The 13,982-nt window shown below is 39.7% G+C and overlaps 1 protein-coding gene across 1 annotated transcript; it reads left to right on the top strand.

Annotated features, from left to right (window-relative positions):
- The first annotated feature begins 10,088 nt into the window (after positions 1 to 10,088).
- On the top strand, positions 10,089 to 11,018 carry LOC118575561 (vomeronasal type-1 receptor 4-like). Its single transcript, XM_036176056.1, has one exon. The coding sequence runs from the start codon at positions 10,098 to 10,100 to the stop codon at positions 11,016 to 11,018; it is 921 nt and encodes a 306-aa protein (XP_036031949.1). The 5' UTR covers positions 10,089 to 10,097.
- Positions 11,019 to 13,982: the final 2,964 nt, after the last annotated feature.

The following is a 13,982-nucleotide window of genomic DNA, read 5'->3' as shown; positions in this document are numbered from 1 at the left end:
GTAGATTCATTACAGGTCGGTCCAGTAACCTCCTCCCAGACTGAGCGAAGTGTCCCTGCATAAGCTCCAGTTTACAAACAGCCAGCTCATGCACTAAGGACTGGTCCTGGTGCCACTGCCTGGATGCCTCCCAAAAGTTCAAGCTAATCAACTGTCTCACTTATCCAGAGGGCCTGATCCAGTTGGGGGTTCCTCGCTATTGGTTCATAGTTCATGTGTTTCCATTAGTTTGGCTATCTATCCCTATGCTTTGTCCAATCTTGGTCTCAACAATTCCTGCTCATACAATTCCTTCTCTTTCTAACCAATTATACTCCTGGAACTCCACCTTGGGCCTGGATATGGATCTTTGTATCTGCTTCCCTCAGGCATTGGCTGAGATTTCAAGCATGACAGTTAAGGTGTTTGGCCATCCATTCACCAGTGTAGGTCAGTTTAGGCTTTCTCTTGACCATTGCCGATAGTCTACAGTGGAGGTATCATAGTGGGTTTCTAGGGACCTCTCTAGCACTTTGCTTCTTCCTATTCAAATGTGGTATTCATTTATCATAGTCTGTTATTCCTTGTTCTCCCTCTCTGTTCTTGATCTAGCTGGTATCTCCCAATCCTGTAAGCTCTCTTTCCCTAAAAACTTGTCCTTCATTACCTTAACTCATCTCCAAATTGCCCTTCTCACCACCACTGATGTACCAGGTTGTTCATGTAGATCTCATACATTTCTCTGTCATTGGGCAATCCCTGTGTCTTTATTAGTGGAAAATTTTTAGCATAGGTACCACACACCTAAGTTAAATCAATACAAGTTATAAAATTTAAAAGTCTGATAACCCCTAAGGAAACAGAATCAGTCATTGTAAGTATACCAACCAAAAAAAAACAAGGACCAGATCATTTCAATGCAGAATTCTACCATATCTTCAAAGAAGAGTTAATACTAATACTCTTTAAAATGTTTCACACAAGAAGTAGAAAGTGTATTACGAAACTCTTTCTATGAGGCTACAATTACCCTGATTCCTAAACAAAACAAAGATACAACAAAGAAAGAGAACTACAGACCGTTCTCCCTCATGAACATTGATGCAAAAATGCTCAATAAAATACTGGTACAGAGACTCCAAGAACACATCAAAACAATTATCCACCATGATTAAGTAGGCTTCATCCCAGTGATGCAAGGGTGGTTCAACATACAAAAATCCATCAATGTAATACACCATATAAGCAAACTCAAAGGAAAAAAAACCACATGATCATCTCACTAGACACAGAAAAGTCATTTGACAAAATCCAACACCCCTTTATGATGAAGTTCCTGGAGCAATAAGGAATACAGGGACTATACCGAAACATAATAAAGGCAATCAACAGCAAGCCAACAGGCAACATCAAATTAAATGGAGAGAAAGTCAAAGCAATATCACTAACATCAGGAACAAAGCAAGTCTGTCCCCTCTCCCCGTACTTATTGAACATAGTACTTGAAGTTCTAGCCAGAGCTATAAGACAACATAAGGAGATTAAGGGCATACAGATTGGAAATGAAGAAATCAAGCTTTCCCTCTTTGCATATGCCATGACACTACACATGAGTGACCCCAAAAATTCAATCAAGGAACTGATACAGCTTATAAACACCTGCAGCAACATAGCAGGATACAAGATCAACTCAAAAAAATTAGTAGCCCTCCTATATATAACCCACAAACATGCTGAGAAGGAAATCAGAGATACATCATCCTTTATAATAGCCACAAATGATACAAAATACCTTGGGGTTACTCTAACAAAGCAAGTGAATGACCTATATGACAAGAACTTTAAGTGCCTGACTAAAGAAATTGAACAAGATGTCAGAAAATAGAAAGATCTCCCACGCTCATGAATAGGCAGAATTAACATAATAAAAATGGCAATCTTACCAAAAGCAATCTACAGATTTTATGCAATCCCCATAAAAATACCAACACAATTCTTCACAGACCTGGAAAGAATAATACTTAACTTCATATGGAAAAAAAAAAAAACAGGATTACCAAAAGAATCCTGTATAATAAAACAACCTCTGTAGGCATCATGATATCTGGCCTCAAGCTCTACTATAGAGCTATAGTAATGAAAACAGCTTGGTACTGGCATAAATCCAACATGTGGAACAATGGAATTGAATGAAGACCCTGACATTAATCGGCACCCCTATGGATATGTAATTTTTGACCAAGAAGCCAAAACTGTACAATGGAAAAAAGAAAGTGTTTGGCCATGAAATCACCAGAGTAGGTTAGTTCGGGCTTTCAACAAACGGTGCCGGCATAACTGGATGTCAACATGTAGAAGGCTGCAAATTGATCCATATCTGTCATCGTGCACAAAGCTTAAGTCCAAGTGCATAAAAGACCTCAACATAAATCCAGTTACTCTGAACCTGAGAGAAGAGAAAGTTGGAAGTAGTCTTTAATGAATTGGCATAGGAGACCACTTCCTAAATATAACACCAGTAGCACAGACACTGAGAGTAACAATCAATTAATGGGACTTGTTGAAACTGAGAAGCTTTTGTAGAGGAAAGGACACAGTCAATAAGACAAAGTGACAGCCTACAGAATTGGGAAAAGGTCTTCACCAACCCCACATCTGACAGAGGGGTGATATCCAGCATATATAAAGCACTCAAGAAATTAGACATCAAAATGCCCAACAGTCCAATTAAGAAATGGGCTATAGAACTAAACAGAGAATCCTCAACAGAGTAAGCTCAAATGGCTGAAAGCCATTTAAGGAATTGCTCAACATCTCTAATCATCAGGGAAATGCAAATCAAAATTACTCTGAGATACCACTTTATACCCTTGAGAATGACTAAGATCTAAAACACTGAAGACAGCTTATGCTGGAGAGTATGTGGAGCAAGGGTAACTCTCCTCCACTGCTGGTGGGAATACAAGCTTGTATAGCCACTTTGGAAATCAATATGGCTCTTTCTTAGAAAATTCAGAATCAATCTACCCCAAGACCCAGCTATACCACTCTTGGACATATACCTAAGTAATGCTCAATCATACCACAAGGACACTTCCTTAGCTATGTTCATATCAGCATTGTTTGTAATAGCCAGAACCTGGAAACAACCTAGATATGCTACAAGTGAACAATGGATATATAAAATGTGGTACATATACACAATGGAGGACTACTCAGCAGACCAAAACATCAAACTTTTTATACATTTATCAAAACAGTATATAATGTAGGTTGTGAGACTACATCGATGTGTACAAGCTAGTAGGGTATATGAGATTAAATTCTAAAACTAGTTATTTATCCATAAATCTATAGTCTTCTCTCACTTCTAGGGAACAAAGAGATAGTCAAGTGACCTCAGTATTTCAATGTATGAGGTACCACCTTGTTTTCCCTGGACTTGAAAGGCACACAGTGCCCCAGGAGTCATGGACTATACCCTGAAAATCTTATGGTGCATTCCTCTCATGGAGTCTAAACCAGTGAACTCAAGAATTCTCCAAAGAAGACAACAATTGTTGTCACAGAAGCAGAATGATAAAAAGAAAGTAAAACTCATGGTAACTGGAGTATTGCTAGGATGGGTAGCAGGGAAAGATTTTTTTATTTTATTTTTATCTTTGAGAATGTTCATTGTACCTGAAACAGTGTCAAAGTAGGGCTTTTCATACAAGATTATATTTCATTGAGCACATTATATCATGCTCTTCAGCTGTCCTCTTCTTGTTTATTTAATTATGCATTATATATTATTATATTATATTATATTATATATATATATCATATGTATGCAATCATAATTTTATATATCCATATAACATCTGTGAACAATAAACAGGAACAGAATCTGTGTGTTTCTTTCTTTTCAATTCTTTTTTTTTCTCACTTATTTCTTTCACTCCTTTATCTTTTGAGCCTAAGTCTCTCTCCATTTCTCTTGCTGTTGTAGAACTCAATACATAGGCTAGGCTGGCTTTGAAATCACGGATATGCCAGCCTTATCTCCCATATCCTTGGGTTGAAAGTATTGGCCACCATACCAATCCTGTAATTGGATGGCCATGAAATGCTTTATTAATTTAATGAAATTCTCTCACTTTATCAATTTTCCTACAAGCAACATAGCTTTGTCCTAGTTAATGTTTGAAAGAAGTAAGTGGACAATCTAATAAACTGCTTCCTATGTTCCTGTATTCATATAAAAGGATTAATATAACTGCAACTTGCATCAGAGGACCTTCTTTTGGTACACTATTGTGATTAACACACAGGGCCATAATCTCTCCATTGTACTAAGAATAAGAGATTCTAGACTGGGCTAGAGGGTGGTGACACATGCCTTTAGTACCAGCACTTGAGAGGCAGAGTCAGGCAGATCTCTGTGAATTTGAGGACTGCCTGGTCTACAGAACAAATTCCAGGACAGGCTCCAAAGCTACACAGAGAAACCCTGACTCAAATAAACAAACAAACAAACAAATAAATAAAATGACTCTGGACATGTTATATTTAAGTGATACAACCATATGATAACTTTTCCTTTAAATACTCAGGAATCATCTTAGTGGAAAATACAGAAAGAATGTAAGAACCAGAGGAGGCAGAAGATTTCAAGGAAACAAGTTTTGTCAGGACTAAACAGGGTATTTGCACTTGTGAATTTACTAGTTAGGACAGTATGCACAAATCCTGCACAATATCAAGCTAGATGAAATTCCAGGACAGTAAATGAGGTGAGATGGTCACAGTCATAGCTGAAGAGCTACTGTCCACAATTGACTTCTGGAAGAGGATGTGTCAGATTTCTTAGAAAATTCAACATGTAAGCGGCTAAATATATTTCATAAGTGTCCCTACCTTCCTACATACTAGCATTGCTAAGTAGACTCAGTGTTTTAATTTTGTTTGTTTGTTTGTTTTTGGGGGGACATATGAAATTTAGAAAGTATATTGGAGGAGGATATAAAAAATAATTTAGGAAGGAGATAATGTAAGTGCACTTGTCTATAACTCATATGCATCTATAAACTTTCAATTGTAATTTTAAATAATGAATGTTATAAATATTTTTTTAAAGAACTACATTGATTTATGCTGAAGATGTCAGTGAAACCTGAAATCTAATTAAAGAGAGAAACTTCTCTAACTTATTTATCAAAATGACCTCAAAGTTTCTAACATCTTCCACAGGAATCTAGGTCTTCCTTTAGGGATCATAAAACTCAGTGCCTCCAAAAATTGTCTCTGTGGAGATATTAACAGGAAACTATTAAGAGTCTTTGTTACTTGGCATCTGAAAAAGTTTCATAGATGATTTTGTCTCCCAAAGCAAGGACTGTCAATGCTACTAAAGATGAAATGAAAATTGTGATTCTGATGGGAGATGAGGTCATACACCTCTACCTCAAGCTTGAGATGACTCTCTTACAACATGGCTATTTAATAGTCAGGATCTGCCCAATGAACCCATCATCCTGCAGATGTGTGAAGCCAGGTGAGTACTTTGTATTTTTGTTGAAGCACAGATCCAGCAAGGGAGAGAGAACTGAGTAAGTACTCATATCTGGTAATGGGAATTTCGGGTAGAAAGTGATCCACTGAACAGAGAGAAGGCTAAGAATAATTCTGTGACAAAGAAGTGAGTGAGAATGACAGAAGTTTTCCCAACCTTGTATCAGTCCCTATTGGTTCTTACTATAAACACCCCACTGATGGTGACTGTGGGTATATTAGGATAATGCAGGGCATGTGCAAATATGGGGAAGGACTATTGATATCAGTCAACTTGAAAATTGATCTGATCATACTGATGGGTTTACTATTTTTGAAGTATTATTATTATACATGAACTTATCATGGTTTCATGCACAGAGTGGACATTAAATACAAGAAGAATACATCCCTTAGAAGATGCAGGGTGTAAATGTGTTTTTGTAGAACTGGAGGAGGACCTCTGGATAAGTGATACAGTTAATTAGTTTGAACTGTTTAGGAGGCCCTAAGACACTGGGATGGGGACCTGTTCTTGGTGCATGAGCAGGCTTTTTGGAACCTATGCTGAGATACTTTGCTCAGCCTTGGTGCAGGGAGGAGGCGACTGGACCTGCCTCAACTGAATGTACCAGACTGGGCTGACTGCCCAGGGAAGACCTTGCCTTGGAGGGGGTGGTAATGGGGGGTGAATTGGGGGCAAAGACTGGGAGTTGGGAGGAGGGATGACAGGGGAATCCATGGCTCATATATAAAATTACTAGAAAAAAATCTCTCATATAAAATAAAAATACACAATTTGAGCAGAAAAGGAGCACCAGAAAGTGGAATGGAGCTAAGTCTTGTGATCAAGGAGATGAAAAGATGGAGTAGAATAAGGGGAGTGGTATATTTAGGGCAAGATCCCACCTTGCTAAGTTTCCAACTTCTGAAAAGAAATAAAAAGAAAACTTATAGTCAGGTGTGGCGGGGGATGCCTTTAATTCCAACACTGCAGAAGTGGAGCAAGAGGCATGTGGATCTCTGAGTGTGAGGCCAGGCTGGTCTAATAGTAAATTCCATAAAATCTTTGCCTTACATAGTTAAGGAAACCATCAAAAACAGAGCTGATGAAGATGTAATTTAAAGATCTTTGAGTTCAATAACAACATGATATACAAAGAAAGTTCCAGGGCAATCAAGCTTCTACTGAGAAGGAACCCCACAGAAAACAGAAAGCTGGTGAAGATGGAATTGAAAAAGCAGGTTTATTGCAGCCCAGAAAGCAGCAGAACTTGGCAGCTTCGGCAGTGTGGTTCTGTAATTAATGTCAGTGATTAAAGAAATAGGTAACGGAATCTCCCCCTAAAATCAAGGGAAGCAACTAGGACAGGAATGTTTCAGGGGTACCCATGCATTGGACCTAGTATCTAGAGCACTTGGCAAAGCTGTGAATTTGAATCCTACATTACCTTGGACATGCCAAGATGTTGGAGATGCCAGAATCATGGAATACCTACAGAGGAGAACTGCTAACAGTGAATAGAACCAGCCCAAGAATAGGACCTGTTTGGCAATCAAAAAAGATGAAAAGACTTGGAGATCTGACCAGTACTTTGACATCAAACATGGAGATAAAGAGTTTGGAGTTTGAAAGGCTGGTTTTTGGTTTTGGATTGATTCAATATTTCCCCACTATCATACCGTTCCTCCAACTTTGAAAGAGTAATTATATCCTGTATGTTGGAAGTATTTGTTCTTTTTTGAAATTTTAATATTATTATAAACTAAGTTATAGCTAATGGATTGCATGAATCTCAGGGGAGATTTTTGAACTCTGGACTTCTAAACATGGTTGAGACTGTGACAGACTATGGAGAATTTTGAATTTGGACTAAATCCTTTTGGAACTGGTATGGGAACAAGCCTTTGGGGGCAGGGAGTGGAATGTGGCTATTTGAATAAGTATGACACCTATAGACATTTGTGTTTGAATTCTTGGCTTATGGTTAGTGACATTATTAGGATTGTAGCCTGTTTGAGTGGGGGTAGCCTTTTTGTAGGAAGTGCCTCACTCTGGGGATGGACCTTGATGTCTCATACCCTCTAGCTATGCCCAGTGTAGGATGAAATTCAACTCCTGGTGACTATGAATCAAGATGTAGAACTCTCAGCTACCTCTCCAGCACCATGTTTCCCTACATGCTTCTCACCATTGAAGATAATGTGCTAGATTTCTGAAACTGAAAGCCAGCACCAACTAACTGTTTTCTGTTATAAGAGTTGTCTTTGTAATGGTGAGTCTTCACTACAATAGATACAAACTAACTAAGACATGTTAATCTTAGGACAGGGTAATTGGCATATAGCTTTGTATTTGTTGAAATAAGTAGATGTAACTAGATTCCCAAAACATTCTTAGTGAGTTATATTCACAGATAATGTTAGGCTATAGAGTTCTTGGTTTATCTACAATCATTTCTAAGTTTGGTATTTGAATACTTCTTTAACTTTTTTAACTTTTCATTTTCTTTTTGTATTTAATTATCTTAAATATAGCTGATTTATTTATGGCTTTTTAGTATTTATTATTTTGTTTGACCCAAACCTTCTTCTGCACATCTCCTGCTCTTATTACAGCATAGCTATTTATAATTATTATTTTTCCATCTTTACTCATATAATGTGCTTTCTTATCTTCACTAACCTCTTATAGAGAGTCTCTTTTTAACCATATTATGGGATCTTTTCTAGTTTTTTTGTGCTCAACACATTCATCCCACATAAATACATATTTCTAAACAACTGCAAGCAATGAAACCAAGCTGAGAAAGAGTGTATGCAAGTGATTCCTGTGTCTGTATTACCTCACTTAATAGAATACTTTCCATGATTTCACTGTGGCCATTCCCTAGTGTGTTCTACAGTGCCAGTGCATGGAGAAGGGGAGACTGCTAGCATCTGATACTTCCAATGGTCTCAGCCCATCTACTCACTTAGACTTGGTTTCTTCAGATTCAAAGATTTACTGCCAAAATTTCTTCCCTAGTTCTTGATTGTTCAGCTGACCATCTCACATGGCTGATGATTATGTAGAGTAACAGTGTGCTCCCTAGTACTGCTTGGTTCAGCCTGGTACTGATTCACAGCTGCTCTGCCTACTTCCTCAAGAAGCTGACAGCTTACTAAAATGATTTCATATGTATACTTATGCAGGAATAAAATATGGTGTTCTTAGAGTTTCCTCCTAGTGCACTGTACTGATGGACTTTCTAACACACTGTTGTTTTTCTTTCCTACAATTTCAACACTAGACTAAGGAGTTGTGCATCATTATGCCAGACAAAGTTTCAATAAGACACTAAAGATTTCATCTAGGTGTCACTGATCATATATTGTCATTATCCTTGCAATTTTTGGTGGCATATATTTTTTTCTATTTACTTTCTGTTATGTATTCTGTAAGATTTCATTATACCAGATATTCACTTATCTCTAACAGCCCTGTCATGTGTGTGTGTGTGTGTGTGTGTGTGTGTGTGTGTGTGTGTGTGTTTGTGTGTGTTTGTGTGTTTATGTGGGGTGATTTTCATAAAGCTAGTTTTTAACTTAATGTGGTGTAAGTTGTGTTTGAACCATCATTCTAATGCTCTATGTGTTTAAATAATTTTTTAGATATTATCGCAACAGATTAAACACCTAAGGACCACTCATCATGACCACAGTCCAAATTGAGAGTCTGTATTAAGTGGGCTTTGTGAATGCCTGGAGAGAAACACTTCTCACAGAGGAACCTCAAATTCACTTGACAAGAAGCTGGTATGGGTAAAAATGGCAGAAAAACTATATCTTGTTTGACAGTTGGAAGGAGGAAGTCATGCATGCAAGAAGCTTAAAAGAAGCTAGAAGTAGTCAATAATTTGCACATTTGACACCACTGTTTCTAGAACACTTTTGGGTACTTTGCAAGGGATGTTCTATGGAGAGGACAGAAAAGAAGTTTAGTTCAGGTTAACAAAAAGATGGGTCCACTCATAATTAAATAAAGGCAACTTTACCTACTCTTAAGACCATACATCGATTCTTAATGATATTATAAAGTTCTCATTACATTTATTATGATTCTAGATGAGCTATACATTGAAAATTGAAATATTTAACATTTATAGTCATTTGAAGTTGTTTTCCTTTCATACCATGACTAAGCAAATCAATATATTCTGCGAGTTTTACATCATGTTTGTTTGTATAGGCTGTCACTTTTTGTTGTTTCTCATAGGCCAAAACGATGATGTCCTGCATGACCATTTTCTCTGAAACTTGATGGATCTCATTCCATCATTTTTACATCCTGAGTTATTGGGCAATCTCACAGTATCATACATGGGAAGTAATTACTCCTGTCAAAATTTTGGGATGAGGTCTCTTTAAGTGGTCAATGACTGATGTTTATCTCCAGAGATTAAAGGACACTTTGCATCACTCTCTGAGTTGGTGCATGAATTAAAGGCTTCTTCTACTAATCTAGGGTGCAAATAATTGTCATTATGAATTAGACTGAGAAGTAGCAGGGCCATATTCCAAAGAAAATTTTGTTGAATCACAAAATGGATTTATGGAATCTGGCAATTAGAATCATTTTCTTATCACAAACTACCACTGGAATTCTGGGAAACCTCTCCCTTACATTCTACTATCTAGTCCTTTACTACAGAGAATGCACACTAAAGCCGACAGATTTGATTCTCATGCACCTAATGGCATCCAATGCCTTGGTCATTCTCTCTGCAGGAGTGCCCCACACAATGGCAGTTTGGGGATTGAAGCAATTCCTGAATGATTTTGGATGCCAGCTCCTATTGTACATTCAAAGATTTGGGCGAAGTGTGTCCATTGGCAACACTTGCCTCCTTAGTGTCTTCCAAGCCATCACCATGAATCCACAGGGATTCTGTTGGAAAGATCATAAATTCAAAGCTGCAAAGTACATTGGCTGCTCCATTGACCTTCTCTGGGTCTTTTACATGTTGATAAATTTCATTTTCTTTATGTATCCTTTCATTGAAAGGAATAGCAAAAATGAGACAAGAAAACACAATTTTGGATACTGCTCAATTGTAGGGAGTGGTGAAATCAGTGGCTCACTCTATGTAGCATTGATTGTGTGTCCTGAAATCCTCTTTTCTGTGATCATCATCTGGTCCAGCAGCTCTATGATTGTCATTCTGTATAGACACAAGCAAAGTGTCCAACACATCCGCAGCAGTAGTGCATTTAGCAGAACCTCTCCTGAGTCCAGAGCTACCCAGAACATCCTGGCATTGGTGGCTACCTTTCTGTTTTTTTATACCCTCTCCTCCATCTTACGAGCCTGCATTGCTTTTTTGTATAAGCAAAATTGGTGGCTTGTGAATATCACTCGCATCACTTCTCTATGTTTTCCATCTTTTGGACCCTTTGTTCTTATGAAACATTATTCCATTTTGTCCAGATTCAGTTTGGTCTGGATGAGGAATAAAACCTCTTAATCTTAAGTATTTACATGATATGCTTTGCTTCATATCTGGTTGTTTACTCCCCCATAACACTCAAAAATTCAATTCCGAAAGTTAAGAATATAACACCTAGTCTTTCTATCATTGACCAAAACAAGTATGGGAGTTTTGTCATCTGCTTGAATCAGCAGACTGAATGATCTGACATCCATTACATTCTTAAACTTACAGCTAGGAGGGTCTTCCCAGTGCCCATCTGATGTTTGAAGGAGCCCACAAAAAATGCTGTCAATAAATCTGCCCGTCTTGTTGTTTTCCTCCTGTCAGGGCATCATGGCTGCTTGATGAAGTCACAGGCACCACTGTGTACCACTTTCTAACAGCAAGAAAAATTGAATCCATAGCTGGCAATGAACTTGTTCTTCAGGGGACCTGGTCCCATCACAACTGCTTTAGCCTTCACCAGTACCAAAACACCTGTTAATATGTTCTACCTTCTGTAGAAAATAATTCAAATGAATGATGGTTGTGACATGATCTTGAATTTGGTTAGCTACTATTTATTTTTATTATGTGTTTTAATTGTATACATGAGCCATGTGTTCCCCTGTCCTCCCCCCTCACCCACCCCAACCTTCCCCCCATCTCCTCCACTCCATTCCTATGTCCTCCAGGACCAAGACACCCCTGGGGATTCATTTAAACCTGGTGGATTCAGTACAGGCAGGTCCTGTCCCCTCCTTCCAGACTGAGCACGTGTCCCTGTGTAAGCCCAAGGTTCCAAACAGCTAGCTCATGCACTAAGGACAGGTCCTGGTCCCACAGACTGGGTGCCTCCCAAACAGATCAAGCTATTCAATTGTCTCACTTATGCAGAGGGCCTGCTCCAGCTAGGGGCTCCACAGCCTTTTGTTCAAAATTCATGTGCTTCCATTATATTGGCTATTTGCCCCTGTTCTTTTTGCAGTCTTGGATTCAACAATTCACGCTCTTGCAGTCCCTCCTCTTTCTTGACAATTGGATACCTAGAGCTCTACCTGGGGCCTGGCTGAGGATCTCTGCATCCACTTCCATAAGTTATTGGATGAGAGTTCCAAGACAACTGTTAGGGTGTTTAGTCATCTGATCACCAGAGTAGGACAGATCAGGCTTTCTCTCGACCATTGCCAGCAGTCTACAGAGGATGTATCATTGTGTGTTTCTGGAGACCTCTCAAGCACTCTGCCTATCCCTGTTCTCATGTGGTCTTCATTTATCATGGTCTGTTATTCCTTGTTCTCCCTTTCTGTTCTTGATCCAGGTGGGATCTCCTGCTCCCCTAAGCTTTCTTTCCCTCAAATATTGCCCTTCATTACTCCCACTGTTGGCCAGGTTGTTCATGTAGATCTCATCAATTTCTCTGTCATTGGGTGATCCCTGTGTCTTTCCTAGGGTCCCGTTTTCTAGGTAGCCTCCCTGTAGTTGTGTAGCAGTCTAGTCATCTTTGTTTTACATCTAGTATCCTCCTGTGAGTGAGTACATACCATGTTTGTCCTGAGTCTACTTATTTTTGAGAATTGTTGTATCATCAGTGACAGTGACCTATAAATTTTCTTCGTTATTATTTGGTCTTTATCTGCTTTGGCATCACAGTAACGCTTTGTGTTTCATCAAAAACTTTTGGAAACCATTAATGAAATCAATTGTATGAGGTATGGAAGAGAGAGAGAATAGTGTATGTCCTGTGGAGAGAAGCAAATTTGAAAAGGGGAAGGCAATGAGGAGTGAGCTGAGGTGGGTGGCATGAGGTGGGTGGCATGTGCGCCACCTGGGAACCTTAGTCTGGGTCTGAGCTGCAGCTAAGGGCCATGTCTCTGCCCATGGCACTGCACCACCCATGGACTGCGTTTATGTCTGTTGTTCCTGTTACTACTGAAAGTCAAGAGAATAGGCCTATATAGACATGGACCCACCCCTCACTGGCTGGAACACTACAAAGAACTGTTTCTAACCATCCTAGACTAGAGCACTTGAGAGTGCAGGTCCTATACCTTGGCTGGACAGTGTGACAGAGCTGACCCTGTTGGCAAGGTCTCTGGGTGCACTGCTGCTGAGGGCATGAAAGTGGGAGGGTTGGTCCTGTCCCCCTTGTGGACAATGTGGTGGCATTGGCAAGGGAAAGATGCCCTGCCCACTCATACCTAACCACCAGAAGAAAGCAGAAGAGCTGACCTAGGACCATAACCACTGCAGCACTAGTGAGAATAGACTCCTTACCTCTCCTAGGCAGCACAGGAGAGCTGACCCTGTTGTCAGGGGCCCAGGTGATCCAGACCTAAGAATGAGAGTATGGGAAATATGGTCCCACCCCTCATCTATCATATGGTGATGTGAGGGAGGTAGAGATGTTCTCCCACCACATTCCTCACCACCTGTGGCAGGTGGGAGATCTGGCCTTGAGATCATGACAACTGATGAGCTTACCCAACATCTCACCAGCTGTATCACTAGGGAGAGCAGATCCTGCACCTCATTGGGGAAACACAGTAGAGCTGACCATGTTTACAATGGAGAGGTTGAACCAAACTTGAGGGTCTGAGCATAGGAGAGCTAGCCTTACTACACATGTCTTATGTGGAGGTGTGGGTGGCAGAGAGACGCCTCCCTGCTACTTGCCCCTTACTATCTGCAGCAGGCAGAAAAGCAGGCCTCTGGGTCATGAAGGTAGAAGAGGTGGCCTTGCTCTACACCAGCTGCAGGAATCAGGAGAAAAGACCCTAAACCTCAACTGGGTGCCACATTAGTGCTGAAACTTAGTGTGTGTGTGTGTGTGTGTGTGTGTGTGTGTGTGTGTGTGTAAGCATACCTTGAGATCATGTGAGTGAGAGAGCTGTTCATACACCCTTCCTCTGTCCAGTGGTAAAGAGGGCAAGGAAAAGATGCTCTGCCTGTCTTGCCCTTTTGCACCTGCCATGGATGAAACCTGCCTGTGCCCCTTGTCAAATGCAACAACCAGCA

Source organism: Onychomys torridus, unplaced genomic scaffold, assembly GCF_903995425.1.
Source record: "Onychomys torridus unplaced genomic scaffold, mOncTor1.1, whole genome shotgun sequence".
NCBI classification, from domain to species: domain Eukaryota; kingdom Metazoa; phylum Chordata; class Mammalia; order Rodentia; family Cricetidae; genus Onychomys; species Onychomys torridus.
Note: the sequence above shows the minus strand (reverse complement) of the source record. Positions and strands in the feature narration are given on the sequence as shown.